The 27,896-nt window shown below is 37.8% G+C and overlaps 1 protein-coding gene across 6 annotated transcripts in view; it reads left to right on the top strand.

Annotated features, from left to right (window-relative positions):
- The window catches only part of Nalcn (sodium leak channel, non-selective), a 316,074-nt gene that overhangs the window by 175,253 nt on the left and 112,925 nt on the right, over window positions 1-27,896 (top strand). For all 6 annotated transcript variants that reach the window (XM_052732374.1, XM_052732370.1, XM_052732372.1 and 3 more), the window contains one exon: window positions 12,280-12,417. In XM_052732374.1, the coding sequence (XP_052588334.1) occupies window positions 12,280-12,417 (138 nt within the window). The remainder of the gene's footprint in view (window positions 1-12,279; window positions 12,418-27,896) is intronic.

Below are 27,896 nucleotides of genomic sequence, written 5' to 3' on the forward strand. Positions count from 1 at the left end.
ATGGAGTTATGTCTTTTATGAACAAACAAGAAAAAATAATGAAGATAGCTATATACCATTAGTTAGCTGACACATAAGGAATTCCACATATATGCTCCATGCTGTGCTAGACAATGGTGATTTAAAAAAATTGTTTAAGGGCTTGCACAGTGCTTGATGGGAAAAAGCAGTTGCTGTCTGTCTAACAATTAAGTTAGTTTCTGGGGTCCCACTAAGTGCAATAAGATAACTGATTTTTGCACTCCTCAGGTTCACATGCTTTCCTCTACCCTGCACACATGCTCACATGCTCACATGCTCACACACACACACACACACACACACACACACACACACACACACACACAGCTTTTTAAAAATGTTTAAATATTGCTTAAAATTGGAATGAATATTATTTGTTTCCATAACCTAGATGATGGAAAGAGATCAGCAGTTTTAGATCTTAACAATGTCGAAAAGGACATGCAGAAACAAAATACATACCACCACCACTCTACCTGTGGGATTGCATTAATCACTGGATTCCCATGATCTCCATCAGCAGCAAGGGCAGTCACACCTACAGACACTTCTTTACAGAGTAATTGCAGAGATTATATTTAATGATGGACAGCTATTGCTCTGAAGCTGCAAAGCCCCCCAGGGATGCTATTCCTGGTTTAGCGTCTCTTTTCATGCATATCATTTGCTCTTTGCTGATAAGGAAATCCTAGGAAATTATATAAACCAATGACCTTGTATATAATGTCATGTAAAGTCACCCCATGCATGGCTGCACCTACATGTGTTTTTGTAGCTGGAAAACAAATGTGGGTTTTTATTTATTTATTTATTTATTTATTTATTTATTTATTTATTTATTGTTTTAGAAGTGAGACAACCTTTTTTTCTCTTACTCTTCAAATTATATTTAAGTGTAAACTCTACTTGAAGCAATTTGCTGCTGGGAGAAGCCTGACATTATGATATATGTTTTGCCTCTAATTATGTTCAAGCTCATTTTGACATTTCCGGCCAACTATGTGGGTCTAGTTTCAAACTTTTCCGTAGTCATCTATAATCTGACCAATAAGCATTTTTCGCTCTGCTCTCCCCTTTATTCCCTAAATGGAATGCTTGGCAATGAATTTATAGAGATTTATAAAAGCAGAGTAAATAATGTGGATTCATTTGGGAATGGGAAAAGCAAAAACTTTGTAGTCCTTCTTGCATTAAAGGCAGTGACAGGATTGATTGAAACCACTTGTCTCAACTTTATTTTCTAAGTCAGTAGGGATAAAATACAGAGGAATTACTTTTAAAAGATATTGATATTTTAAATATTTCACCTCTGTTCATATAAATGGTAATGAATTTCAACAAATATCTAATTGCAAAAGATTTCATATACAAAGAAAGCAATTCATGGCTCTGAGACATTCTTTGTAACAGTCACTCAGAACAAACCCCTGGAACAGAGGTACAAAACTCAAGTTGAGGTAACAACAGAAGGCCCAAAGCAAAGCACCTGTTTCACTGGACTGCTTGCCTTCTGTCTACCTGCCAACCCTATGACTTACGCTATTCAATAAAATCCTCAGAGGAGCCAACTGCACCAAAAGACAGTTTGTAGTATCTGTAAATTCTAAAATGCTCACTGTAACCTTTCTCTGTAATTTTCATAGGAAAGATCCAGTCCAAAAATAGACTGAAATGTGTATTACACAAAATTAAATTTTCTAAATGAATGCCATTATCACCTTTAATAGGTCACAAAATAGTAGAAAATTGTAGTTAAAAGATGACTTAAGATGAAATAAAATGCCATCATCATTCATAATGTCAAACTTTCAAAACCATGCATCTAGATGTGATGATATATTGTGTACCCTAATAAATTTGCCTGAAGATCAGAGGACAGAACAAGCCACTAGATTAAACACAGAAGCCAGGCAATGGTGACACACACCTTTAATCCTAGCACTCGGGAGGCAGAGATCAGTATGTGAGTTCAAAGCCACCTTGGACTCCATGAGATTGACTCAGTCTAGGAGAGAAACAGAGCCAGGCAGTTGTGGCACACACCTTTAATCCCAATACTTGAGTCACATGCCTTTAATCTCAGCACTAGGAAAGTTGAGACAGGAAATGATATGGGTGGCTGGAGAAAGGTATATAAGGTGTGAGGAGACAGGAACTAACATCTTTCTTCTGATAAAAGCTTTTCAGGCTGAGGAGTCCTAGAGATAAGAGGTGACTTGTTCCTTTGTCTCTCTGATCTTTCAGCACTCACCCCAATATCAGGCTCTGTTTGGGTTTTTTTTTTTATAAAAAGACGATTTAGCAATTTGAGTTATATCTAGAAATAGCATTTCCTCAAAACTATAATTTAGCTTACATCATTTTTGAGCTTTATAGAAGTGTAATCAAATTTTATGAACATAAAAAATTTAAATCATAATAATATATAGGAATACTGCTATTTAAACCAATGCAGCAGACAGGTCTTTCCCCATGGGGAACAATATCATTGAGACAGTTTTCTAAGTTAATATATAAAACATTATCCAGATTATGCTTTAATGTTCATAAAATATTCATAAATGTTTCCTTTTCTTTTCAAAGCTAACATCACAGAATGACAGTATGATTGCATATTTGGTGAGTCTGGCCTCCAGACACTAGGCCATTGACAACTGAATCTCCTTCATTCTCATAAATGCCAGAGCTGACCCACGGCTTTCAGCTTTTTTCTCTGCAGACTCCCAGAGCATCATGGTTTCCTCTCTCAGCCTACTCTGTCTTTTGACTTCAGTCCTTCCTCTGTTCTTTCTTGGAAGGATATCTTTTGAGAGAGAGGCTGATGAGAGCATGTTTTTCTATGGTGTGATTTACTCCATTGTGCCCTGGGTGTCCAAGGACAGACAGACAGGGTTAGATTCACCTTAGAGTTGGCATTTTTCCTGAGAACTTGAAGGGAAAAGGAAAACAAGAGAGATGGGATTTGGAGAAGGAGAGCACGGTTAAAGAGATAGATCATGGAATTCTCCCTAAACCAGAGGAGGGATTTGAAATAAAGAAAAAGTTAAGCCAGGAATTTAATACTTCAGTTCTAATTCAGATTTCAAATACATAGTATTTGTAAACATATATGTACAAGTCAGTTCTGCCAGTTAGAGACTGCTCTCTCAGCTTTCATCTGCTGTGAGATTTTAAATATGCTAAATACCATTTTAATGAGTTTTCCTAACCTCTTTATCTTATCAGTCCTTTGTTTTTTCACTTATGATTTTAACAAGCAGCATAATTTTTTGGAACATTAACCAACATCAGATAAGTCCAGCTTTTCTATAAAGTAATGTCATTTTAAATATTGTTAGTTTTGGATAATCAAGTAAGTTTGAAACAAAAAGGTCATAAATAACAAAATACACCAGATGTTAGCAAAATATTAAAGATATAAGCTCTTTGGGTTTCTCAGAAGATAAACTCTTCTGTAAATTACCACTGTTTGGGAAGAAAGAAAGAAGCCAGGAAATTGAGTAGGTGAATAATTAAGGCAATTATACCCAAAGGAGATGTCACTTGAGCACTCAGAGAATCCCGTCAAAGCAGGTCTATTTTAGGACTGTCTGGTAGTAAGACACAGCAGGGAAGCTCTCAGTAAATGGTTGCCCTACTATAGAAGCTGTCAAGTAGATTTCATTTTGAAAGCAAATCTCTCATAGAGAGAGTTCTTGAAACTGGCTAAGAATAAAGAAAATTGGTGCAAGGTCTATTGTAAATTGCAAGTTGCCCAAGGAAAATGTGAGTTATATTTCTTTCTACATTTTAAATTTTTAATGTGCATATTTTAAGAGAAAAATATATACATGTATACATACATGTACTTCAATATAAGAAATAAACAATTCAATAAAAGGTAAAAATTCATAAAAATATATGTCCACGTAAATGTTCATAGTGGTATCATTATTCATGATAGCCTCCAAAAGCAGAAGCACCCCAAGTATTCAAAATTGATAAACATATAAACTGTGATGTGTATTTGAGATTTTATTTGGCAAAAACATTAAAAAATAAAAAGGAAATTTGGTGCTAAAGTGTACCACTGTAGATGGACACTGCATTTGTGGCATGTTATTACATTTATAAACAATGTCCAGAGCAAACAAATCTTCAGAAATAGGAAGCAAACTGATGGCTGCTGAATGATGCAGTCAGGAGAAATAGGAAGTGTGTATTTTCCTTTGCTTTCATATGAATGTTCTTAGGTTAGATGATGATAATGATTGTGAAATGTTATAAATAAATGTTGTAAAGTAAAGAAGTATCTAATTATATACTTTACAAGGTGGGTTTTTCTGCCTGGCACAAATTAAACACACTCTGAAGTACTTCCCCACACTACTTACTTTAAATATTTGTCGATATTTAACTCAAGTTGATCTCCACCTATACTAAATTTCCCAAATATGCAACAGGTCATCAAAGTTCAAATATCATCCATTATCTTTTGGGGAAGTTAGTAACTGCTTTGCCAGGTCTGAGTAGATTTTTTAGGCTGTTTATTTCACCATTAGATACTATGCTTGCTTCATTTCTAATAATGTAAAAAATACTTTGGGTCAGAAGTTGATTTTTTTTTTTAGCTTGATGTAGAAAGTGATGATCCAGCACCATTTATCACAAACGTACACACACACACACACACACACACACACACACACACACCAATACTACCACTATGGAAAGAGCCAGTGGTACCGAAATGGAACCATGGCTAAGAGTCATTACCCAGCCTAGCCATCTTCAATGGTCAAATGTTATTAGGAAGAAGAAATGAAAATTCTCATTTATTTCCCTTCCTTCCTTCTCTGGTGATCTTATTTTTATCTAAGTCTTCTAGTAACTGTTAATAAACAGAAAGTTTAGTAATAAAATGTAAGATCCTTTGGGAAAACTAATATTAACTATTGTAATAGAAATGTCAAGGAATACTGAGACCAAAAACAAAGGCATATTTCCAAAATAGACAATCAGATTATGAGGAATTGGAGTTGAGCAATTGGAATATGAGGAGATGAAAAGGAATAGAGCTCCCCTAAAGGCCAATGGTATGAATGATCTGAGGAATGGATGCTGTTTTCTGAGACAGGAATATAGGAAGGGCATCCATGAACAGAACTTGAGATATCAAAGGCTTGAGATTCCTGCTAGGCATCCAAGTGAAGCTATGGAGTTGAATCTAGATGTGAGACTGAAAATATCAGTGTGGGATGAGTCTGTTGCAGATGATCTTTCAGAACATTAGAATGTAGAAGTTGAACAAGATAGTGAGTATTAACAAGCAAGACATAGAGATGAGGTTCGGATGGAATCTCTGTCGCTTTACAGATAAGGAAATAGAGAACCAACAAAGAGCCAGAGAAAGGATGGCCTGGACTTTGTGACCATGAACAATGGTGTCTTTGCCTAGTCAGTGACTCCTGGACCTCATTTGTTGCTTTTATATGTGTTTTCTCCTGTTTGATTCCTTTAGCAAGCAACTACTACTTACCCTCTGCTCTCTGGTTCTTATCCTTGGTTTGTTCTCATATACCCAAGGAATAAAATATCTGATAAAAATCACAAAGCTAATATTTTTAAAGTATTTATTTTCCATCAGATGAAATCCAGTTAAGTGCAATCTCCTTATTCAATATATTTTTTGACCTCTGTTTATTCAGAAACTTTGCTTCTTTGGAGCATCAACACATCTCTAAGTGACTATGCCATTCCCCGCCCCCATTGCACCTCTTGCCTACATGGAAAAAATATCATTTCTTCACCCTCCTCCATATTCTGATAACAATGTGATTTGTCTCCGTAATTTCCATTTGAAATTCATTTAAGACTTTTTTTTTGGTTTGATTTGGTTTTTCCATGAAGGGGTAATGCTGCTGGATCCTCCTTTACAGTTCAGTTCATATACAAATTGGACAAGTCTTCAGTGAACTACTCATTCCTGGTTCACTTAGCAGCATGTGAGCACCTGAACTATATAATAATTGGCCTGTACAGTCTTGTTTAATTTGAGATCTCAACTATGTTTATGGAGTAAAGAGGTGAAACAAGAGAACGAAAAATCACAGATAGTGTCTGTCCAAAGCATCAGAAAATTAGCAAACCAATTAATAATTGACTTAAAAAGTAGCACCAGAAATTACATACAGGAAAGTCTACAAGTTCATAACATTTTATTTGAGTAACAGTCAACATGGAAAAAGGATAGTAGTTGAGATACTGAGAGATAATGGGAAAGATAACTGGACTCATCTCATCTTCTAGACTTGTCTTCTGGAAAAGGGTAAGAAGAAAAACATTGGAAAGAAAATCCAAAATATATACTCATCTCAAATCCCTCAATCTGAGGAGACTCCAAAAGGAGATTATATAGAACTCTGAAAAAAAACAAGAACCCCTGAACTGTAGAAGTCCTTCATTTAGAGCAGGAATATAGACAGACAGACAGATAGATGTATAGATATCCACTTTTTAATTTTTAAGAAACTAAAGATAAAAAATTATAACTTTCAAAATGAATACTTCCTCATAATAAGCTAACTTTCTATCATGATAAGCAAAAATGCTGCATCATGAGAGTATGAAAAGTAAAACAGAAGTTATGAGGAAATAGGAACCTCAGGACAGAGGGAGAAGGTGAGCTGCAGAGATGACCTTTTCCCTACATACAGAGAGCCAAAGCCAAGGAAGTCCATTACCTGAGCCCTCAACTAGACTCCTGGACCAAGCATGATGACTGAAGATAGTTCAGGGAACCTGAAGAAGGGAACATAAGGGCTGATTGGCTCTGGCTACAGTAAAGATTCCCTAGATGCACCTAGATTTAAGAAGTTCCTACCGTCTGATATTTCCAGCATTATTACCCACAGCTTCAGAAAAAATTCTTCATCATACAAGCCCTTTCCTCATACTGGGAGAGCAATGCAGAGAGAAGAAATCCAGCTGACACACAGAAGCAGGGCTTTAAATCCATGGGCGAGATGTTGGCAGTGTTTTTTTAATGTTACAATGGAGAGAATAAGAGAACAAAATAAGGAACTTGAAATGCAAATCATACCAGCTATGGAACGGATCTCAAAAGCAATTAGCCCAAATTAGAACAGGCAGTGAGACAACTCTAGAAAACAAATCTTCAAGAGTAGGACTCAGATGGCTTCCAGGTAATTGGAGATTCTAAAATGAACAGCTATAGCATAGTAGAAATGGGATCTATTCCAAGCAGTGGATAAATTGTGTGAGAATCTAGCAGTCATCTTATCTTAGGTAGAAGAATGTATTTCTTTTCCCATTGAGGCATACGAATAATCTCAGCATAAACAGCACCAAAAAAAAAAAAATGACAGTTAAGTGATGTGAATAATTTGGGCCAGATCTTGATTAATTGCTGTAAGAAAGGAGCCCGATTTAACTCTGATCATTTACCTTTTGTTATCGCATAAAAGGTTACTAACAGTTTAAATGATATCTGAGCTCCGAAGGGGGAAATGATATCTTAGCACATCACCTGCTCAATAGTGAATGAACAGTATTTTCCTAGTCAACATATTAATAATGATCTATTGTTTACCAGCTTACTAAAACCCAAAGACAAAAGACAAAACATAAATATTATCAAACTCAAGGATGTGAATGTATGAATGAAAAAAGACGAAAAAGTGGAGAGATGAAAGTGGTAAGGTACAAAATTAGAAAACGTCAAGGGAAGTGGGAGTTGTCTTGTGTGAACTAAATGTTCCTGTTTCATAATAGATCTCTATGTGTGAAGTAAGAAATACTGAATAGGGACCTAGGTAACATCAAAAGAAGTGTGAACTTGATTTAAGAATGATGACCTGTGGGAAAACAAGGGAATTATATTATTCACACATGAGAGTGTCACCTGGTATTTGTTAAGAAACACATCATAATATTTTTGTTACTTACAGTTTAAATTCTATGCTATCACCTTGATTACATTTTGAAAACTAATATTAAAACAAACTCACTAGAAATGAGCAGGAATTACACAAGATCTTTTTTCAGAATCACATATGGAGGATTAATAAGGAGAAATAAATATCTTTTCCTACACTGAAAATAATTTAAGAACATTTTCAAATTTTATTAGATAATCTAATGTGACCACAGTGAATAAATGCCAGGATATTTTAGGAAAATACACGTAAATGAATTTTTATAATAAAGTGTTATAAGAGGGACTAATAACCTTACTAGTTATTAAATATTCAATTATTAATCGATTTAGAAATGAAATAGAATGAAGGAAAAGAATAGAAAAGTAATAGAACCATGACTATATGAGTAGGCAATGTATGATAAAAGATATTTCAAATTAGTGAAAAGACTGATTTACTCAATTGTTCCCAATCAACTGATTACCTACTGTAAAGAAAGAATTTAAATTAATCCCTGTCTTGTTACATATTTCATAGTAAATTTAAGCTTTAAACAGGTCCAAAAGCTGTTTCAGATTTTATACATTCAATATAATAAACTGTAAACTATTGCATAAAGCCTTGAGTGAATATATAGCTAATGTTGTAGTGAACAAAGAAAGGAATGCCAAGTTATGGCATATAGAAATTTTAAACTTACATTTGCAAAAATACCATGATAGCTTTGTCATGTTTTTCATGCATGTTAGGCTTGTGCTCTTCCACCATGCAACCTTCACAGTCCTCTGTTATATTTCTCCATACACCATGTTTTCATTCTCTGCTTAGTCATGTTCATTTTCTTCCCTTCTGTTTATAATTGTTTTAGGAGTTGGCACCATATCTTACTCATCTCAATCCCAATGCATCAAACCTTCATGCACCACTAATGATCTCTGTTGGAACACACAAGCTGCAGGTTCCTCCAGGTGCATGAGCCTTAACCACAAAATGTCAGTAGGCATATTTCACTCTGTCTCAAACTGTCATTAAAATGGAACGTCTAGGTACAAACTCAAGAAAACTAAAGGACCCTTTACACAAAACACAAATTAATTTCAGGCTATAGTAGAACCATTTAGGGATGCTACCATTTTCTTCAGTTCATAAGCAACAGTGTACACACAAATCCCACTTTAACTAAAAGCTTTGCTCTCAGATATAATATATGTGCTTCCAGGTGAGCTGTGCAGAAACCAAGTTTTGTTTGCTTGTTTGTGTTGTTGTTTTTCAAGACCCTGAAAAACTTAGCAGATAACCTCAGTCTTCTGCCCTCACTGTTTGTCTCACAGCAGCAGGTTGCAATCCCACAGTTCCATATTCCTGGGTATATAATGCACATATAAAAGCTAGATGTTGGCATAAGTTATTTTAGTAAACATATAGGTTGTTTTATATGAAGACACTTGAAAAGTAGACCTAGATTCTTGGACTCAAAATTCCAGGAATGGTATCTGTCAGGCTTAATTACAAGGTTTTTTTGTTACTTTGGGAGAAAGACAGCTACAACCAATATAATCATGCTGCTTTTCTGTGACACCTTTTGCTGTTGGATCTGAAATGTACATAGGTTTTCTCACTGATAGCAACTTTGTAGGGAAAATACAGCAATCTGATATTTTCATGTGAGTCATCTTTGGAATGTGTGCTGCTTGTATATAATAAATATTCAACAGAGGAAAGGGGAAAAATAATTGGCCTAAGTGATAAGGCTGACACATTTATAAAGTTAAGTGATAGAGTATTTTAGAGTGGGTTAAAGCTAAGATTTGCCAAGGATGGCCTCCTCTTCTGCAGCCCAGCAAGGAGAATGTTACAGTGCTGCTGGCAATGCTGGGAGTCAATTATCAATAGCAACATAATTCACATTTCCATGAGCAACAAAAAAAGAAAACCTCTATAAGACAAAAGAATTTGGGCAAGACGATCTCAAGTGAAGTACTCCACAGTTGGACAGAAGATAAATGGGAAAACAACCAACCACTTCAAGACTCATTTAGTATGGACTGGCAAACCTGAAGACCTATGTTTGATCCCCTTGACCCACATGGTAGAAGGAGAGACTGACTCCCCTCATGTTATCCTCTGACCTCCAGATGCACACCATGGCACATGCACGCCTATACATAAACACAATAAATAAGTGTTATTTTTCTTTTAAAAAATTATTTAAGGATTAATTATTTCTTATTCAAATATGCCCACTGTCTTCTTAACATGAAAAGTTACACTTTGGAAAAGGTTTTTTTTTTGCCCTCAAAAAGGAAATAGTCTAAGAGAAACCAAATGTGCTTAGGCCTGAAAGTGGAAGATCCTAGACATTACTGAATCATACCTGGCCACTACTTCTACTAGCATAATAATTATTAAAATGAGTTTGACCCAATTTGGTATCATCTTTGAGCCTGGCTCTTCAAGAAGAGCCAGATTAAATTACCTTTAGAGTCCTTTCACCTCTGGGATCTTGTCAGTCATAGGTTTTTATCATTGTTTCAGGCTGTCTATTATCCTGGACTTCATTTCTTGGAACCTTAATACCCTATTTATGGTTTCTTCTACTAAAGACTATAAAAACAATTGTGAAGAGTAAACTTTTTCCAGACATGATCATAAACTCTCATTAAGAAGTATTTACTGACCACTGATATGTGCAGGACACATAGTCATATACTTAATTAGAAAGATGTTTCCAAACTGAACAACCAAAGGTCTGTGCAGGAAGAGGATAAGTCTTTCAGCATGACTGGCTTTCTTGGAATGTCCTGGTGTTTTAGTCTTGGCTTCTTCTGCAATCTTGACTCTGTGCCTTAAATTCTTTAAAAGTATCATGAAAAATGTGTCTTTGTTAAGTTCCTCAGCCTCTCAGCATAACTTAGAAACATTTCTTTTTCTTAAGACATCACATGTTCCTATAATATGGTAGCTGAAATCATTTCATAGATAGATACCACGCAAACAAAATTAAGGTTATTATTCTCTTATACGCTTAAAACACATAATTCACTTTTAAAATAATACAGTTCTACAACCAACATCAGGAAACCTAAATAAAAATCTGTTGGGAATGTTAAAATAACTTTCTGAAAAGGGAGAAAACAAACAATGTGTAAGCAAAGATAGAGAAGATTTCATTTCCCAATGGTATTTACCCTTAAAAAACAATTTTAATTCAAAATAATTAGTTTCTGAAGCTGAAGAGTTTGATGTAACAATTAATCCTTTGTTATTGGCTTTTTCCCATGTTGCATGAATTGCTTTCCCTTGATTGATTAGAAGAGGATAAATAATGCCAACAACAAAGTCCTCAGCTGATCATCATAGGATAATTTAATTTTATTTTATTTCCCATTTTTAATTTTATTTTTTGTTTCTTTGGGGGGAGAGGGGTGTTGTCTTTGTTTTTGTCTGTGCACATGTGTGCAGTGCCACCAGGGGCCAAAAGAGGGCAATGCACCCGCCAGTACTGGAGTTATAGACAGTGTGAGCTGCCATGTGGGTGCAGGTAATTGAATCTGGGTCCTCTGCAAGAATAGCCAGTTCTCCAATGGTCGAGAGACAGCCTGAACTGACCTACTCTGGTGATGGGATGGCCAAACACCCTAATTGTCGTGCTAGAAACCCCATCCAATGACTGAGGGAACTGGATGCAGAGATCCACAGCTAGGGCCCGAGTGGAGTTCCGGGAGTCCAATTAGCGAAAAAGAGGAGGGTTTATATGAGCAAGAATTGTTGAGACCAAGGTTGGATAAAGCACAGGGACAAATAGCCAAACAAATGGAAACACATGAACTATGAACCAATGGCTGAGGGGCCCCCATCTGGATCAGGCCCTCTGAATGGGTGAGACAGTTGATTGGCTTGATCTTTTTGGGTGGCACCCAGGCAATGGGGCCAGGTCCTGTGCTCATTGCATGAGTTGGCTGTTTGAAACCTGGGGCCTATGCAGGATCGCTTGGCTCGGCCTGGGAGGAGGGTACTGGATCTGCCTAGACTGAGTCTACCAGGTTGATCTCAGTTCTCAGAGGAGGCTTTGCCCTGGAGGAGGTGGGAACGGTGGGTAGGCTGGGGGGAAGGGGAGAGGGGCGGGAGGGGGGAGAACAAGGGAATCCGTGGCTGATATGTAGAACCGAATTGTATTGTAAAATAAAATTTTTAAAAAAAAAAAAAAAAGAATAGCCAGTTCTCTTAACCACAAAGATATCTCTCCATCTCCTCGTGGGCTAATTTTAATTGCATTCAGGTGTTACTTACATTGTGAGTCAGTAGAGTGTGTAACCCTCCATTTCTTTTTCCTGCATAGGCATTTATGTCCATGTTCCAGATCCTGACCCAGGAAGGATGGGTGGATGTGATGGATCAGACTCTAAATGCTGTAGGACATATGTGGGCACCAGTGGTTGCCATCTATTTCATACTCTATCATCTTTTTGCAACTCTGGTGAGTTTATCATTTCTTTTAAGTTATCTCTTGAAACACCTAATAGAATGAGCATCACCAGATATTTGTTGTATTGTCAATTTCAAAGTAAGAGTCAGTAGAAAACTACAAAGCCATCCCATTGGATGAGATTCCTTCCATTCTAAATTGTAGGTAGAGTTTTCCTGCCTGGCCCACAGTCAGGGCAAATCTCTCTCACCTGCCAGTCCCACAGCCGTCAGACCCGACCAAGTAAACACAGAGACTTGTATTGGTTTCAAACTGTATGGCCATGGCAGGCTTCTTGCTAACTGTTCTTTCAGCTTAAATTAATCCATTTTTATAAATCTATACCTTGCCACATGGCTCGTGGCTTACCGGCATCTTCACATGCTGTTTCTCATCGTGGCGGCTGGCAGTGTCTCTCTGACTCAGCCTTCCACTTCCCAGCTTTATTCTCCTCCTTGTCCCGCCTACACTTCCTGCCTAGCCAATGGCCAATCAGTGTTTTAATTATTGACTAATCAGCAACACATTTGACATACAAAACATCCCACAGCACTTCCCCTTTTTTTTTTTTTCAAAAAGGAAGGTTTTAACCTTAACAAAGTAAAATTACATATAATTTGGGAATTTGGGCGTAGCTTCTCTTACTACTTCCTGCTGGAGGGGGGCGCTGTATCTTATGGGGAAACAAAGAAAATTTTAGGATTATGAAATAGTCCATGGGGCTGTATCGTCTGAGCCAGTTGCCTTCAAATCGTTCTGGATGTTGGATCATCTGGGCCATGGTGTCATCGGAGACCTTTCAGGGGGTCTTGGCTGGTCAAACCTGATGTATCTTAATCTTGAACAAATCCATAGCCTCTGGCTTTCTGTGGAAACAAAAGCAGAGTCTCCTTTCCAAAGTAACATATCCTTATATCCAAATTTTGAAGTCAAGGTACCTTTAAAATATACATTTTGGCATAACTCAACAGCTTTTACAATCAAATATTTTTCTGCAGTTAAAAGTCCCAAAGACAACACAATGCAGATTCTCTGTGTAATATCCATTTTTACGTGGCTTATTTTTTATACTACCTTTACTGTCTCTTTAAAGACTTTATTTTTTAAAACTATGTATTTATTTCTATAACTCTATATATCATCTTTTTTGTCTCTTTCAAGCCTACGTATCTTTTTACACACATTGTAAACTATTACATCTGAATCTGTCTTATTGTGAATCTATTGCCTTAAACTGCAGCAGCTGTGGCTGCTGGATCCACCCACCTCAGCTTCCCAACATGGCCATGGTTTACCGCCAGCTCTGGGAGCTATCGGGGGTCTATGCTTTTAGCCAAGCAGCGTGTAGCCCAGAAACCTCTTTTTTTTGTTTTGTACCAGCAAAGGCTAAATCCACCAAGCAGCTTAATGTGCCACTTGCAGAGGCCTCATTCCTGCCATACTGCAGGTCAAGCGCACACACCAGGAACCCGCCAGTAGCTCAAACCGGCAGCTGCTGCTCATTTGAGAGAGACAATTAGGAACTGTTTTTAGCTCGGTTTTAGAATCTTAGGTTTTAGGTGGTAACTCCTGCCACCACGCTAAATGCTACAAATCAAAGAACTTCTTGAGGATTATATTTCAGTCTGGTTAAATGAGACCATTATAGTTTCCATCAGGTACATATGCTTGGATGGGGGAATACAAAACAAAGCAAATGGAAACCTCATAGTCACACGTCAATTTAACTACCTTCCATATTCACACATAGTCACATTTACAGATCAAAATTGAGCTACATTATTGCTGTATTGTTTTATCACATAGCAATGGTCTCATCAATTTTACCACATCCTCTTCACAGCTGTAATTAAACTGGAACAGCAGCTGGAGACCTCAGGGTACAGTTAGTTAATTAGAAATCTATGGTGTTTCTGTACTGTGTTCAGTGCAGTGAAGCACAGGAGAGAAAATAAAAGCATAGCTGAAACTATTATGAGAGCACAAGAAAACAGAATGCCAAAATTCAGGAAAGAGATTGGATTCTGTCACTCATATAGATTGTTCTCTTCAATCACAGAAGACAAATAATTTTCACTGAATTAAAAACAGGGGAAGATACCTATGAAATACTGCCTCTACTATACTGAAGAAGTAATTCCCATGCCTTCCTATTACCAAATGTGCATCTATAAATCATGTATTTGTTTCTATTTAATCTTATCCTATAATATTATAATAACAGTTATAAATCATGGGTCCATATGTTATCCTTTTTCAAGAATGGATGAAATAAAACTCACTGCCACTATTTATTATGTGGCAAAACACTTTATGACGCTAGTTTTGATATTTTGGACAGTCAGATAACAAAATCTTATAAAGTAGTTGATGATGAAATTGAGGCTTAGAGAAGTTTAGAAATTTGCCTGATATCACTCTAAGTTTAAATGGTTGTCAGAATATTCTCACCCTCTGGCTGGTCTTAAAAGCTAAAGTTTTAGGCCTGCTTGTTGCTCCCTAGATAATGAAGTTGAAAGTTGTCATTGAGCATGTCAAAATCAAATCTGACCTTGAGAAAAGACTCACTCAGATAAAACAAACTACTTACCACCTATAATGTCCTATTTAGGAATAGTAAGTACTTGAGAAGTTATGTGTGATAATTTAGAAATGGCCTCTACTGTAGACAAAGTCTTTCAAGACTAACATATGCCCAACAAAACAAAGATACTTGGTTAAGTAGTACAAAGTCAGGGGTTCAAATGGTAGAGTCATCTAGAAATAGCATGGACATTGTTTACATGGAGTTGACTTTATATGTATTCGTGAGAGCTAAGAATGATGGACAGTGGGGATGGGGCCTGGCTTCCAGAGTTCGTGTATGGCTGTGCTGGTATGTGTGCCTTGTTTCTAGGACTTTTGTACCCTCCCTTCCAGCATGTTTAAGTCTGTGTCTGTGTCACTTGTTCATTTATCAGTTATTCACTCACTCATTCACTCACTAATGCATTTTACTAATGCTTAGTAAGCACCTACCATGTTTTTAAATCACTCTGGCACTGGAGCAACTTGAAGACTATTGACCATAGGATAAATGTAGGAGAGATTTAATGGACATCAACAATGCACATGAATAATTAATCTAGCTGCCTTCTGATAATCAATCTAATTATTTGTTCCACTAAGATAATATAACTGTGTGCTATCCTCATTGCAAATTATCACACTCAGACATAGATTTGAGTAACTCAGAGTCATGAAGGGTAAAAGCCAGGAGAAACTGTATCTACCCTGGTACATTATTAGGAAAGTAATTTTTAGCTAAAATTCTACAACAATCACTTATAGAATGAATGATGGTGTTAAAACTTCCACACAACCTTTTTGGGCAATCTAAAATTTGGGTAACCAAATATGGCATTAATTATTAATTATTACTTAAGCACACTCAAAGATGCATGAACTTCAGAATGTACAGAAATCAACCTGAAAATCTACCTTATATTCCATCCTTTCTTGTGCTGATTTATGTGTGTCTGAAATGCATATTGCCATTTTTCATTATAATTTTTAAATTTTTATCATTTGTTATTTTATTGACAATTTTTTGAAATCTGTAAAGCAATCAAGAATTGAAAAGTCTTTGTGTCAACAAAAAGCTGTTTGGTAAATGTGGTACAGACGAGAGCATGAAGCGGGAGCCCAGAAGCCAGATTAGTTCTACTGGTCACTGAAATTGGGACTTTGAATGTACCCGTTAGCTTCCTTCACGGTTCTACAGAGTCAAACCTGAAAGTAAGAATAATAATGCCTAATTCAAGTAAATCCCAGAGTTCCGTGTATATGTTAGCTGTCCTTGCACTCTTGAAGATTCTTTGAGCAATGACAAGGCTCATTCTTATTTTAGAATGGTTGAAATGCAGAAGTAAATATGTCTTCAAATCAATGAAATGCAGAGATTTGCCACACATAGGCATCTATAAAACATACACACACACACACACACACACACGTGTGTGTGTGTGTGTATATATATATATATATACATACTGTTTTAAATTTAAAGTTATAATCTTAAATATGTTTTGTACTATAAAGTTAAAAGATTATTATTAGTATATTTTAGTTTACAAGGCCCTGCTCCACATGTGCTGGCAGCTATCAATGGGTGTCTTACACCATACTGAAAGCAAGCTATATGTGGTCATGTGTTCTTCTCCTGACATGATTAATAGAAATGATTATCAGAATAAATGTATTAAGCTCATTATGGATTCTGCAATTATATTTATTGCTAATATTCTCTTCATCTTAACATACATGAAACTAATTCCTAGGACATTAGAATATACAGCAGATGCTAGTCCGTTGGTTTATTTGTCTTGTTCCCTAAAAATTCTTGCAGTTTTCCAAAGGCTGAGGCTTCAGTGCCACAATACATCCACATACTATGTGCATTCTCATGAGACTTTCTCTAGGATCTATGCCCAGGTTTGGATATTGTCCCAATAGCTCTAGACCTCCCAATCTAAATACCAAATCTGGTTCACCACCCAGATTTGTATAGCCTGTGAGTCACAAATGGTTTCTGCATCTTTACATGGTTGTATAACTAGGTACTCACATAAAACCCTTGATGTTGTTTTATGGCCCTCAAAACCTGAATTGTTTACTGCATGAGAAAAGTGATAGGACCCTGCTCTAAAAGAAGACCACATTATTTACCCTTCAAAGTGTAGGAATTCAGAATTCCTGTGCTCTTTCACATTCATTTAGGCTTAATAGCATATGCTTTTTTAATGTTTTGATACTTTTGTGAGTGAATGGTACATTGTTTTACCTTAATTTGCACTTTTACATTTTTGTGAATATTGAGAGAAAAAATTCCCTATGTGCCCATTGGCCATCTTCTCGGTGACTCACCCAATCATTTGCTTCACAGGTGTTTTTAAGGGCTAGGTTGTTCTTTCCAACTTCATTTGTAGCAGTTGTTGCAAGTCTCTCTTCTTTGATAATATTTTGTTACTCCAATTTGCCTATGATTTCTTTTGATACATTTTAATGTGGCTAAAACAATCATTTCTGAACATAGTCTATATTTATATTTAATTCCTGCTTAAAACACTCTCTTCCTGAGATCATAAAGACTCTGTATATTCTTCTCATGATTTAAGTTTTTACTTTTCTTCCTTAGATCTATAACTCATCTTGACTTAAAATTTACATGTAGTAAATGTTACATTAAATGGTTAAATAAAACTCAAGCTATATTTACTCTATCAGATTTATGTGAGAATTTTGGGTTTCTCTGGTTATTAAATATATGGCAAAAGATTAAATAATTAGGCTTTTAATTTTATAAATAATATTTTAATGAGATAATTAGCTTAGTGAAATAAAACACTGTCACTAAATTATAAACAAAAGTAACATTTATATATTATCTCAAAATTCTAGATAGTCCAGTCTCTTCCTCCATCTTACAGAGACTTTGCTTAAGACATGATCAGCCACTGTTTTTCCTTATCTGAATACTCTTACGGTGACACTAAAGTGTTAGGTTATTATCAGGTTAGTCCTGACTCACTTAGCATAGTGTTACTGAGTCTCTACAATTTTATGTAAAAGGGTCAAAATGGGAAAGATTTTTTTAATTCATTTTTTTCCATTTTACATACCAACAACTGTTTCCCCTCCCTTACCTTCTCCCATTCCCTCTCACCTCCTCCCTTCCCTCCCCCCATTCACTCCTCATAAGGGGTAAGGCCTCCCTTGGTTAGTCAACACAGGCTGCCATACCAAGTTGGAGCAGGACTAAGCCCCTCCCCACTACATCAAGGCTGAGTCAGGCATCCCACCATAGGGAATGGGCTCTAAAAAGCCAGTTCATGTACCTGGGATAGGTCCTGGTTCCACCAAAACTAGTTAGGTCTTCCAACTACTCAGAAATTATCACTAGTCAACACAAACTCGTCAACAAACATTTAATACGTCAGTGTTGTCATTCAAGGACTAGTTTAAAGACATGGCACCAAGTTCCTTGCTGTTGGATCAGTGCTCACATGGTCAACTGTGCTTCCTGGTTCTTCCACATCAACCTCATGTGAGAACTTTTAAATGTAGCCATTCAAAAATCTGGCAGTGCTTATTGATTCATTTATTACTTTCACAGACAGTTTTGAAATCAACCTATCAACATGTGCATGGGGTAATGGGACTACATAATAGAGAAATATATTATTAGTTAAACTCTGTATTTCACAGATCTGTCCGTGAACTTGAATTTATGTTAAAATGAGAATTTTTGGTAAATTATTTTTTCCTCTAGTAAGTGTTACAAAAAGCAACTAGCTCAATTTGGGAGAAAAGTTGACAGAAATGTGCAAACTCTAGTGAGTAATTAGTCTTTTACTCCATGTGATTAGTTTGGTGCCACCAACCTGGAGAGTTCCCAAACCAGCTTTCTCAGGGACAGACATGTGCAAGGTAGAAAGAAAAACAAGATTTGTCTACAGCCAGTTCTGGAACAGCACCAGGCCAGGACATTGCATGTTCCTGGGGGCACCAATTTGTCTGCTCACAATGACAACCAAGCTCCAGTGTACAGAAAAGACATATGCATCACTATTATCTATTGTTCCTTTAAATGATCTCTTCTGCCAGGTTATGTGTTCAATATTTCTGTCCAAAGTGGTTGCAGTTTGTCATCTGCTTGTTGAATTTATCATTTCATCCCTTTTTGCTGGTGATTTGGGGATAAGAACCATGGAAGGTTTAAACAGTTGAAAACACTTGCTTTTTCTGCCCCTTTGAAGATTTTTTTCTCCTTTATTATTGTCCCAAAAGAAAGCCATGTGATGTGAATACTGAAAGGAGAGAAAACATAATTAAGCCTTCATTGTGGATGGTCTTTTCGTTACCTTTGAAGTGCCAAAATTAACAGAGCGATCTCTTGATTTTGCCTCGGTGGTGGCAGCTTGCTGTGAATAGTCATGTTTTGCTCACAGAGATGTGCATTTGAACGCGTAAATTAAAAGATTTAAAAGTGAGTCTGTGTTGAACATATCCCATTTTATACCGCTCTGATTAAATTTGACTGGTTTTCTTGACCCATATAAAAAGTGAAATTGTTTTATACTGCAAATGACAAGAAAGCTCAGTATAGTGTGGTTATAAATGCTTAAAGGATTAGGCAAACACAAAGTGTGAGGCATGTATCAGTTTCCTGCTGTGCTTCTGTTATATACAGAAAATGAGGAGTAACATCAACAAACTTCACCATGGATGAAAAATTAAGACTAATGGTGACATTTCAGCCAAAAGGCCACCTTTACATTACATGGAAGAAGTAAAAAGAAACATAAAGTAAAATTAAAAGAGAAAGCGGAATGTGTTTAGAGTGGTCACAACATATAGAACTAAAGCAATACGGGGTATGTTGCTACAGTAACACAATTCTTACCAAATCAATCCATCCTCAATTATGTATCTGGCCTATTTTAAAAAGAAGCTTTAAACTTTGGTATCTGTATCATGGTACCTCAAAAGTGAGTCTGATGAACAGACTGGAGTGATGGACAGAGTAATTGAGGAAGTAATGCTTATTAGCAACGCTATTCTCATCATTTATTTGGATTTGCCTGAAATTTAGTGTGAGTAAATGTTTATCTGCTGTAAAAGTATAAAATTTAACAAGTATATAAATTTATAAAATAAATATATAAACTTATCACAAATGTAACAAACCATTGGCTTAGGTGATTCCACAGAAAATGCCTAGCTCAGAGCACATCTGGACACTAAGAAGTAGAAGGCAGAGGCAGAGAAAAAAGAATGCTAAGGGATTGGACAGTGGCCAAACATCTGGGAGACACTTGGGCAGAAGCAACACTAAACCTAGAAAAACAGCTTTGAATCTCTACTAAACAGGAAGTTCAAAATTCCACCAGTATTTTGTTGTGCTCTTCTGTTACTGTCTAAGGGTTTTGATCAAGTTTGTTTTGCCAGTCAAATAATTGAAAGACAGGAAAAATCTCAAGCCAAACAAGTCTCAACAAGGAATATTCTAGACAGACCAGATACAATCAGCCAGTGAATAAAGGTTTTAACTAGGGTAAGAACACACACACACACACACACACACACACACAGCAGTGCACACACAGAGAAAGACCCGTTGCAAAGCAGAGAAGACGGAGTTCTGGCCTCTACTGAAGAGCTGGGGTCTTAAGGCTCTTAGGAGATATTAGAATAGGGATCTCCTTCCTCTAATTTAGGATTAGCCAGTTTAAAGAAAAACAGAGATGCTGATAGGCCGATATCTTTGGATAGACATATCCTTGAACTTGGGGGAAGGGGAGTTACAGGTAGGAGAAAAAACCTGCCAGGCCTTTGACTCATGTCAGGAGGGTAAGGAAGAAGCCAGAAGTTTGCCATCTTTATCTAGCTGTGGCCGCTCCCTAGTGTGCTTCCGTGAACAACCTGACTCCTTGCCTCTACTTCTGTGAAATTCGTAGTCTTCCCTGACTTTGAGACCTAATATGCACCATTCTCCACACTAAAGCTATTGTCACTGCAAAAATTACCTTGGGAATGGACATTTTAATTTAAGGAGCTATAGAACTGGACATGCAAGACCAGAGAAATAATGGTTTGGTGGCTAAAAGCACTAGCTGCTCTTGCAGAGAACACAGGTTCAGTTTCCAGCACCCACATGATAGCTCACAAATGTCTATAATTCCATAAAAAAATTCTGATTCGTACTGTTTATAGTAGACATAAAATAAAGGTGTGTATATGTTAAGTCACTCAACTGTTCTACAGCAGAGTGAACACTATGGTGTATATTGTTACAGTTAAACACTATAGTCATGTTTAGACATGCAAGCAGCCATCAAAGAAAACTTGTATGTATGTGAACTCCTTGGTTATAAGGGACCAGGTAAACTAACAGCATTCTGCAGATAATATATGGGTATTTTAACAAAGAGAAAGAAAATGATACTGAATAAAAAACCTTTGTACCCTGCTATTACAGCAATAATTTTTAAAGTGATCTAAATTTATAAGCCATGTTCTAAACTGAAGTATTATATGAATGTAAGTAACAAAGCTGATTGATTGGATAATTTGGACTTGGAAACATATAGTGCTTTTTGTAAAAGAAGAAGATCTTGAGGCTCAGGGTAGTAAGTCCCCATAAAAATTCTTATTTTATCAATAAACAGTTTCATACAGTCCTATGTGCCACATCTAACATCTATGTAAAACATTTTAACACAGTATGTGTATTCATAATTAGTAAGTGGACATTGACTGAAAGTCAGCAGAGATGTGGATGTGATGGGTCCTGGTTAATGAACATTACCTCAGCTTTCTGTAAAGATAAAACAAACAGAAATGCCCAAGAACCTAGCAATGCTTTTGCTTTCAGAATTAGGACATGTCATGCATTTCCATGACTTCCACTTCCTTGTGTTAGTAAGTGGCTGACACCCAGGCCAGCCTGTTCCCTCCTTCCAATTCCACCCTGGGCTTGTAGGAAGATGATGTATTGTTGACAACGTAAATTAGACATGACAGAAAGTAAGCTGTCAGCCTCTCCTCACTTCAATTTCTTCATCCCAGTAATTATTGTCACCTTATTAGAGTCTGAGAAAAGAACCACAAAGTAATTCTCACTTCCTTACAATCAGCTGCGGGCTCACCTTGGTTTCCTGGACTTTCCATCTTTCTTCCAAAGAGACTATTCTCAGTCCAGACTTTCTTCATCTCTCATCCTGAGTGACAAGTCATCATCTTATCACAGACCCTTACATTAAGAACAAGAGCCCATGTCAAAATGAAACTGAACTTTAGGGGAAGCCTAGGCCTCACATGATACTCGATTTCCTTTCTGATATCCTCTGGTTTTTCCTTTGCCAAGGGAGTGTTATGCTAATTGAACTCACATCTAAATGTTCCAAGATCCTTGATGAATGAAATTAATCTTCATGCTAACTTGAAGCAAACTTTGACTTTCTCTGTTACTAGTCTTAATTTTGTTGCTAACAATCTTCTCCAACACTATTTTCAATCCTATATGCTTGGGGATTCCTACTATCAAGTCTTGTCTGTCATTTATTTCCCTGGGAAACCCAAAGCTTTTGTGAGGTGGGTCTTGCCTCCTTTCATCTAAACTAAAATCAACCTTGGGTCTGCAAGGAGAAAGTACATAACCCCCATCTATCTCAGCTCTTTCCATTCTGAGGGCAACCTTTTCCTCTAAGAAGAACATATGAAATATAATGTATTTTAAGAACATATGGAAAAAAGAAAGCATCTTCAACAAACAGTGCTGGCATAACTGGATGTCAACATGTAGAAGGCTACAAATAGATCCATATCTGTCACCATGCACAAAACTTAAGTCCAAGTGGATGAAAGACCTCAACATAAATCCAGTTACATAAAACCTGATAGAAGAGAAAGTAGGAAGTAGTCCTGAATGCATTGGCACTGGAGATCACTTCCTAAATACAACACCAGTAGCACAGACACTGAGAGAAACAATTAATAATAAATGGGACCTCTTGAAACTGAGAAGCTGTTGTAGGGCAATGGAAATGGTCAATAAGACAAAACAACAGCCTACAGAATGGGAAAAGATCTTCACCAACCCCACATCTGACAGAGGGCTGATATCCAGAATATATAAAGAACTCAAGAAATTAGACATCAAAATACCCAACAGTTCAATTAAAAAATGGGCTATAGAGCTAAAAAGAGAATTCTCAACAGAAGACACTCAAATGGCTGAAAGACATTTAAAGAATTGCTCAACATCCTTAATCATCAGGGAAATGAAAATCAAAACAACTCTGAGATACACCCGTCAGAATGGCTAAGATCAAAAACACTGAAGACAGCTTATGTTGGAGAGGATGTGGAGCAAGGGGAACACTCCTACACTGTTGGTGGGAATGCAAACTTGTACAGCCACTTTGGAAATCAATATGGCACTTTCTTAGAAAATTGAGAATCAACCTCCCTAAAGACCCAGCTATACCATTCTTGGGCACAAGCCCAAGGAATGCTCAATCATACCACAAGGACACATGCTCAACTATGTTCATAGCAGCATTATTTTTAATAGCCAGAATTGGAAACAACCTAGATGCCCTTCAACTGAAGAATGGATAAATAAAATGTGGTGCATATACACAATGGAGTACTACTCAGCAGAGAAAAACAATGACATCATGAGGTTTGCAGGCAAATGGATGGAACTAGAAAAAATCATCCTGAGTGAGATAACCCAGACTCAGAAAGACAAACATGGTATGTACTCGCTCATAAGTGGATACTAGATGTAAAGCAAAGGATAACCAGACTGCAGCTCACAACTCCAGGGAGGTTACCTAGTAAAGAGGACCCTAAGAAAGACATAGGGATCACCAGCGACAGAGAAGTGAATGAGATCTACATGAGCAAACTGGTCATAGGGGGAGGGGTAATGGAGGGCAAGGGCTGGGGGAAAGCAAGCTTAGGGGAGCAAGAGATCCCAGCGGGATCAGGAACAGAGTGGGAGAACCAGAAAAGAGACACCATGATAAATGAAGAATCCATGGGAATAAGAAGAAGCAGAGTGCTAGAGAGGTCCCCAGAAATCCACAAAGATGACTCCACTATAGACTACTGGCAATGGTCGAGAGAAAGCCCGAACTGACCTACTCTGGTGATCGGATGGCCAAACATCCTAACTGTCGTGATAGAACTCTCATCCAGTGACTGATGGAAGCAGATGCAGAGATCCACGACCAAACCCCAGGTTGAGCTCCAGGAATCCAACCAGCAAGAGAGAGGAGGGATCATATGAGCAAGAGATATCGAGACCATGATGGAAAAAGCACAGGAACAAATAGTCAAACTAGTGGAAACACAAGAACTGTGAATTAATAGCTGAGGAGCCCCCATGGAACTGGACCAGGCCCTCTGGATAAGTGAGACAGTTGATGAGCTTGAACTGTTTAGGAGGCCCCCAGGCAGTGGGACCAGGACCTGTCCTTGGTGCATGAGCTGGCTTTTTTGAACCTAGAGCCTATACAGAGATACTCTGCTCAGACTTGATGCAGGAAGGAGGGGACTGGACCTGCCTCAACTGAATCTACCAGGCTGGACTGAATCCCCAGGGGAGACCTTGCCTTGGAGGGGGTGGGAATGGGGGGTGGATTGGGGAGGAAAGGCTGAGGGGTGGGAGGAGGGAGGACAGGAGAATCCATGGCTGACATGTAAATTTAAATTAATTATAAAATAAAAATATTTTTTTAAAAAGAACATATGAAATATAATGTATTTTTTAAACAAAAGAACATTCTGTATCTAATCTCCAGACTCATCTAATCTCTCAAACTTCATTCATACTTTCAGTCTGAAGCAGCTGCATTAGATGCATTAAACACAGGAACAACTCACAACAAGATCCCAGAGCTTTTGAAAAACCCAATACAGAAGAAACTATGGTCATTACTTTGTGGTGTTAATAACCTCCTTTTGCATTCCCTAACCTCAGCATGTGGCACTGATGGGATTGCCAGCCACATCCCAGATTCTATTCACTCCTCCCCAGCATCCTTGGAAGGTGAGTTCTGGCTGGACTCACCCACTCAACTCCTCCAGAGTAAGCCATATGCTCTCCAGCCTCAAGCCTCGAGGAATGGCTTTCTCGTATTTCTTTTCCTGTCAAAGTCAGGTTGGTATCTCAGTGACTCTGAGTGCATCCTTGGGGCCCTCCTCATTGCCTCACATTAACTAAGATGTCCTTGACTCATCCATCCCAATAGGCTCTCAGAAACCAACATGTTCAGCTGATACAGCATTAAATTTATGGTATGCAAATAACCAACCCTTAGTCTCTGGTGTCAGTCTTCAGCCTTGTGCAGCCACATACTCCCCTTCTGTTACAGTTACAGATTTCAGCCTGAATTATTTTAGGGAAAAGATGATTTTCTCTGTGACAGAGGAAAGAAGAGAAGTGTTGCCTTGGAAAGCTGTACACCCAATCAAAGGCGATAACAGTGTTGGCATTAGCATGTTTGGATAGCCAAGACCTAGCTGCACATTTTGCCTGAGCTTAAAGGGAAAGATTGTTAAGGGTCACACATGGGTCATCAGCAGCTGGGCAGCATTAGAATCTTAGGAGGTCTAGATAGAGACAATTTCTGAGATACCCTCAAAGAACAAGTCCATGTTGATTTCCCAAGAATGGCAGAACTTCTAAACTATCCTGAGAGTTAAGAGTCAGTATGGCCCATGATCACTTCTTGTCAACCTGCTCTTTCTACTGTCTAATTCATACTCTGATGAGCTGGTTTGAAGTATATGAATTATATTCCCTAAAAAAAATAAGAAATAAAAGCAAACACACTCAAATTTTTGGAAAAGGAGACTTTGCAGGTATAACTAAGTTAATAATGTTGAATAAAATCATCCTGAGTTATCTGGATGGATCCCAAATCCACTAAAAAATATTTTTATGGGAAACTGAAGAGGATAACACTTGGGGAGAAAGAGAGGCCATGATGAGATGGAGTTGAAGATTGATACTATGCTCTAAGAAAAGCCAGTGACTGACTACCTGGGGACATCAGAAGCTGCAAGAGGCAAAGAAGAATTCTTTCCTACAGGTACTGGAAAACTTATGGTCCTGCTGACAGGTAGCTTTTAGACCCCTGGCCTCTAGGATGATGATAGAATAAATGTCCAAGTGGAAGGCACCAAATGTATGTATTTTGCCTCAGCACCTCTGAGAAGCCACACAGAAGATGTCACTGGGAATCAAAACTCAATCTAAGCTTCTGTAGCTGAGATGGTGGCCACATTGGCAGATCAAAAGCCCAGATCCCCCACCTCTGCAAAAAAGTATCACCAATACTCCCCATGGGAGATGAAGAATGCCTTATCTATTTCATAATGGATCAGACGCCGGGTGATTCACCTATGTTTGACCTTAGACCACTCCTGAAGAAATTAAGCATATATTCTAACATAACAGACCCCAAGAACTGAGTTGCATTGGTAGAACAATACTACATTTTCAGCCATCAACAGAAATGAAAACACTATTATCTCATTAAATTTACTTATAGAAAAACCAAGAGAGTTTATTTTCACATATCTATATATTTTTAGTCTAGATCACTCATCTAATTTCTTGGTAGAGAGTTAAATAGAGGGAAATGGTAGCTGCAATAATAATAATAATAATAATAATAATAATAATAATAGCTTGCTATTATAGCCATAACATCTTACAAATAACGGCACAGTAACCTCCATGGGCAGTGATTGACCCAGAATAAGATAACACCTGTTTCTGAACCCAGGTCTCACCTGAACCACAGTGCTCTTGCCTATGTAGGTGCTCTCTATGCCTGCTCCATTCAATTGTAAACTCCACTGTAAGAGCAATATTGAATCCAAGTCCCAATTAGACTGTGCCTGATACATTCCTGGAATCCCTTGAACTTTTTATCAAAATTAATCTAATAGAGTAACCTCACTGTCCTTCAATAGCCCTGCATCTGGCTAGTGCTAGAGAAATAATTAAAAGTAAAATCTGCTAAGCTGCCAACCTCTCCATAAAGGTGGTAGAGAGAAAAAACAAAACAGTTTTATTCTTGAAGAAGCACTGAACCAAAGCCATGGTGGGAATGTCAGGTGACCTAGAAGGCACAGCAAAGGCAGAAAGAAATGCCACCCTCTACACCACAACACCACAAACATGTTCCAGTAACAGAAATAGGAAATGTTCAAGAAAATTCAACAGTGCTATTTGGTAAATACAGTTCATCTCAATTTTACCTGGTAGCTGTCAAGGTGGTGCTGATTGTCTATGTCCAGAGAGACAATAGAGTTGCCTATCTCCAGGACAAATCATTTTATAGCTTGAAACAGGATTCCTATGTAGATTCCAGTTCTCCCACCAGGACAGAAGCCTGAGGTCCTTGGTGGTTGTTTATATTTCAAAGATACAGCTCTCAGGTCCTTAGGAAAACATTTCCTGGGTAATAAAGGAGTAAGAGTCTGAGGTAACTTTATGTGTACACAGCTCAAAAATAATGTGAAGAACGTGCAGGCAAGAACATATTTTCTCCTAGGCCCATTCCTTCTGAGCCAGCTCTCCCACACTTGTGGTAAGGGGTGGGGACATCTCTCCCAGTGCTCAGGTCAGCTCTTTCATGAAGTGGGGGGGAAGGAATACCAGCTCCCCTGTGGCATTGTCCAGCAGCAATCAGGGCCAGCTATCCCCGGGACACTGAGGGACAGGAATGGCTCAGCACAGCCCTGGGATGACTCTCCCCCTAGCCTGAGGGAGGTGGTCCCAGTGGCCAGGACCGACCAACTCAGCTACCACCCAGACCCACATCCTGGACCTTGGGTTGGCCCACCCTAATAGCTGCCTCTGCTGGAGTGAGTGAAGGGGCTGTTCCCACAGAATGTTAACCACAGGATCTCCATGACTTGGGGCA

The sequence above is a fragment of the Peromyscus californicus genome, unplaced genomic scaffold, assembly GCF_007827085.1.
Source record: "Peromyscus californicus insignis strain IS unplaced genomic scaffold, ASM782708v3 Scaffold_12__1_contigs__length_115047231, whole genome shotgun sequence".
NCBI lineage: Eukaryota > Metazoa > Chordata > Mammalia > Rodentia > Cricetidae > Peromyscus > Peromyscus californicus.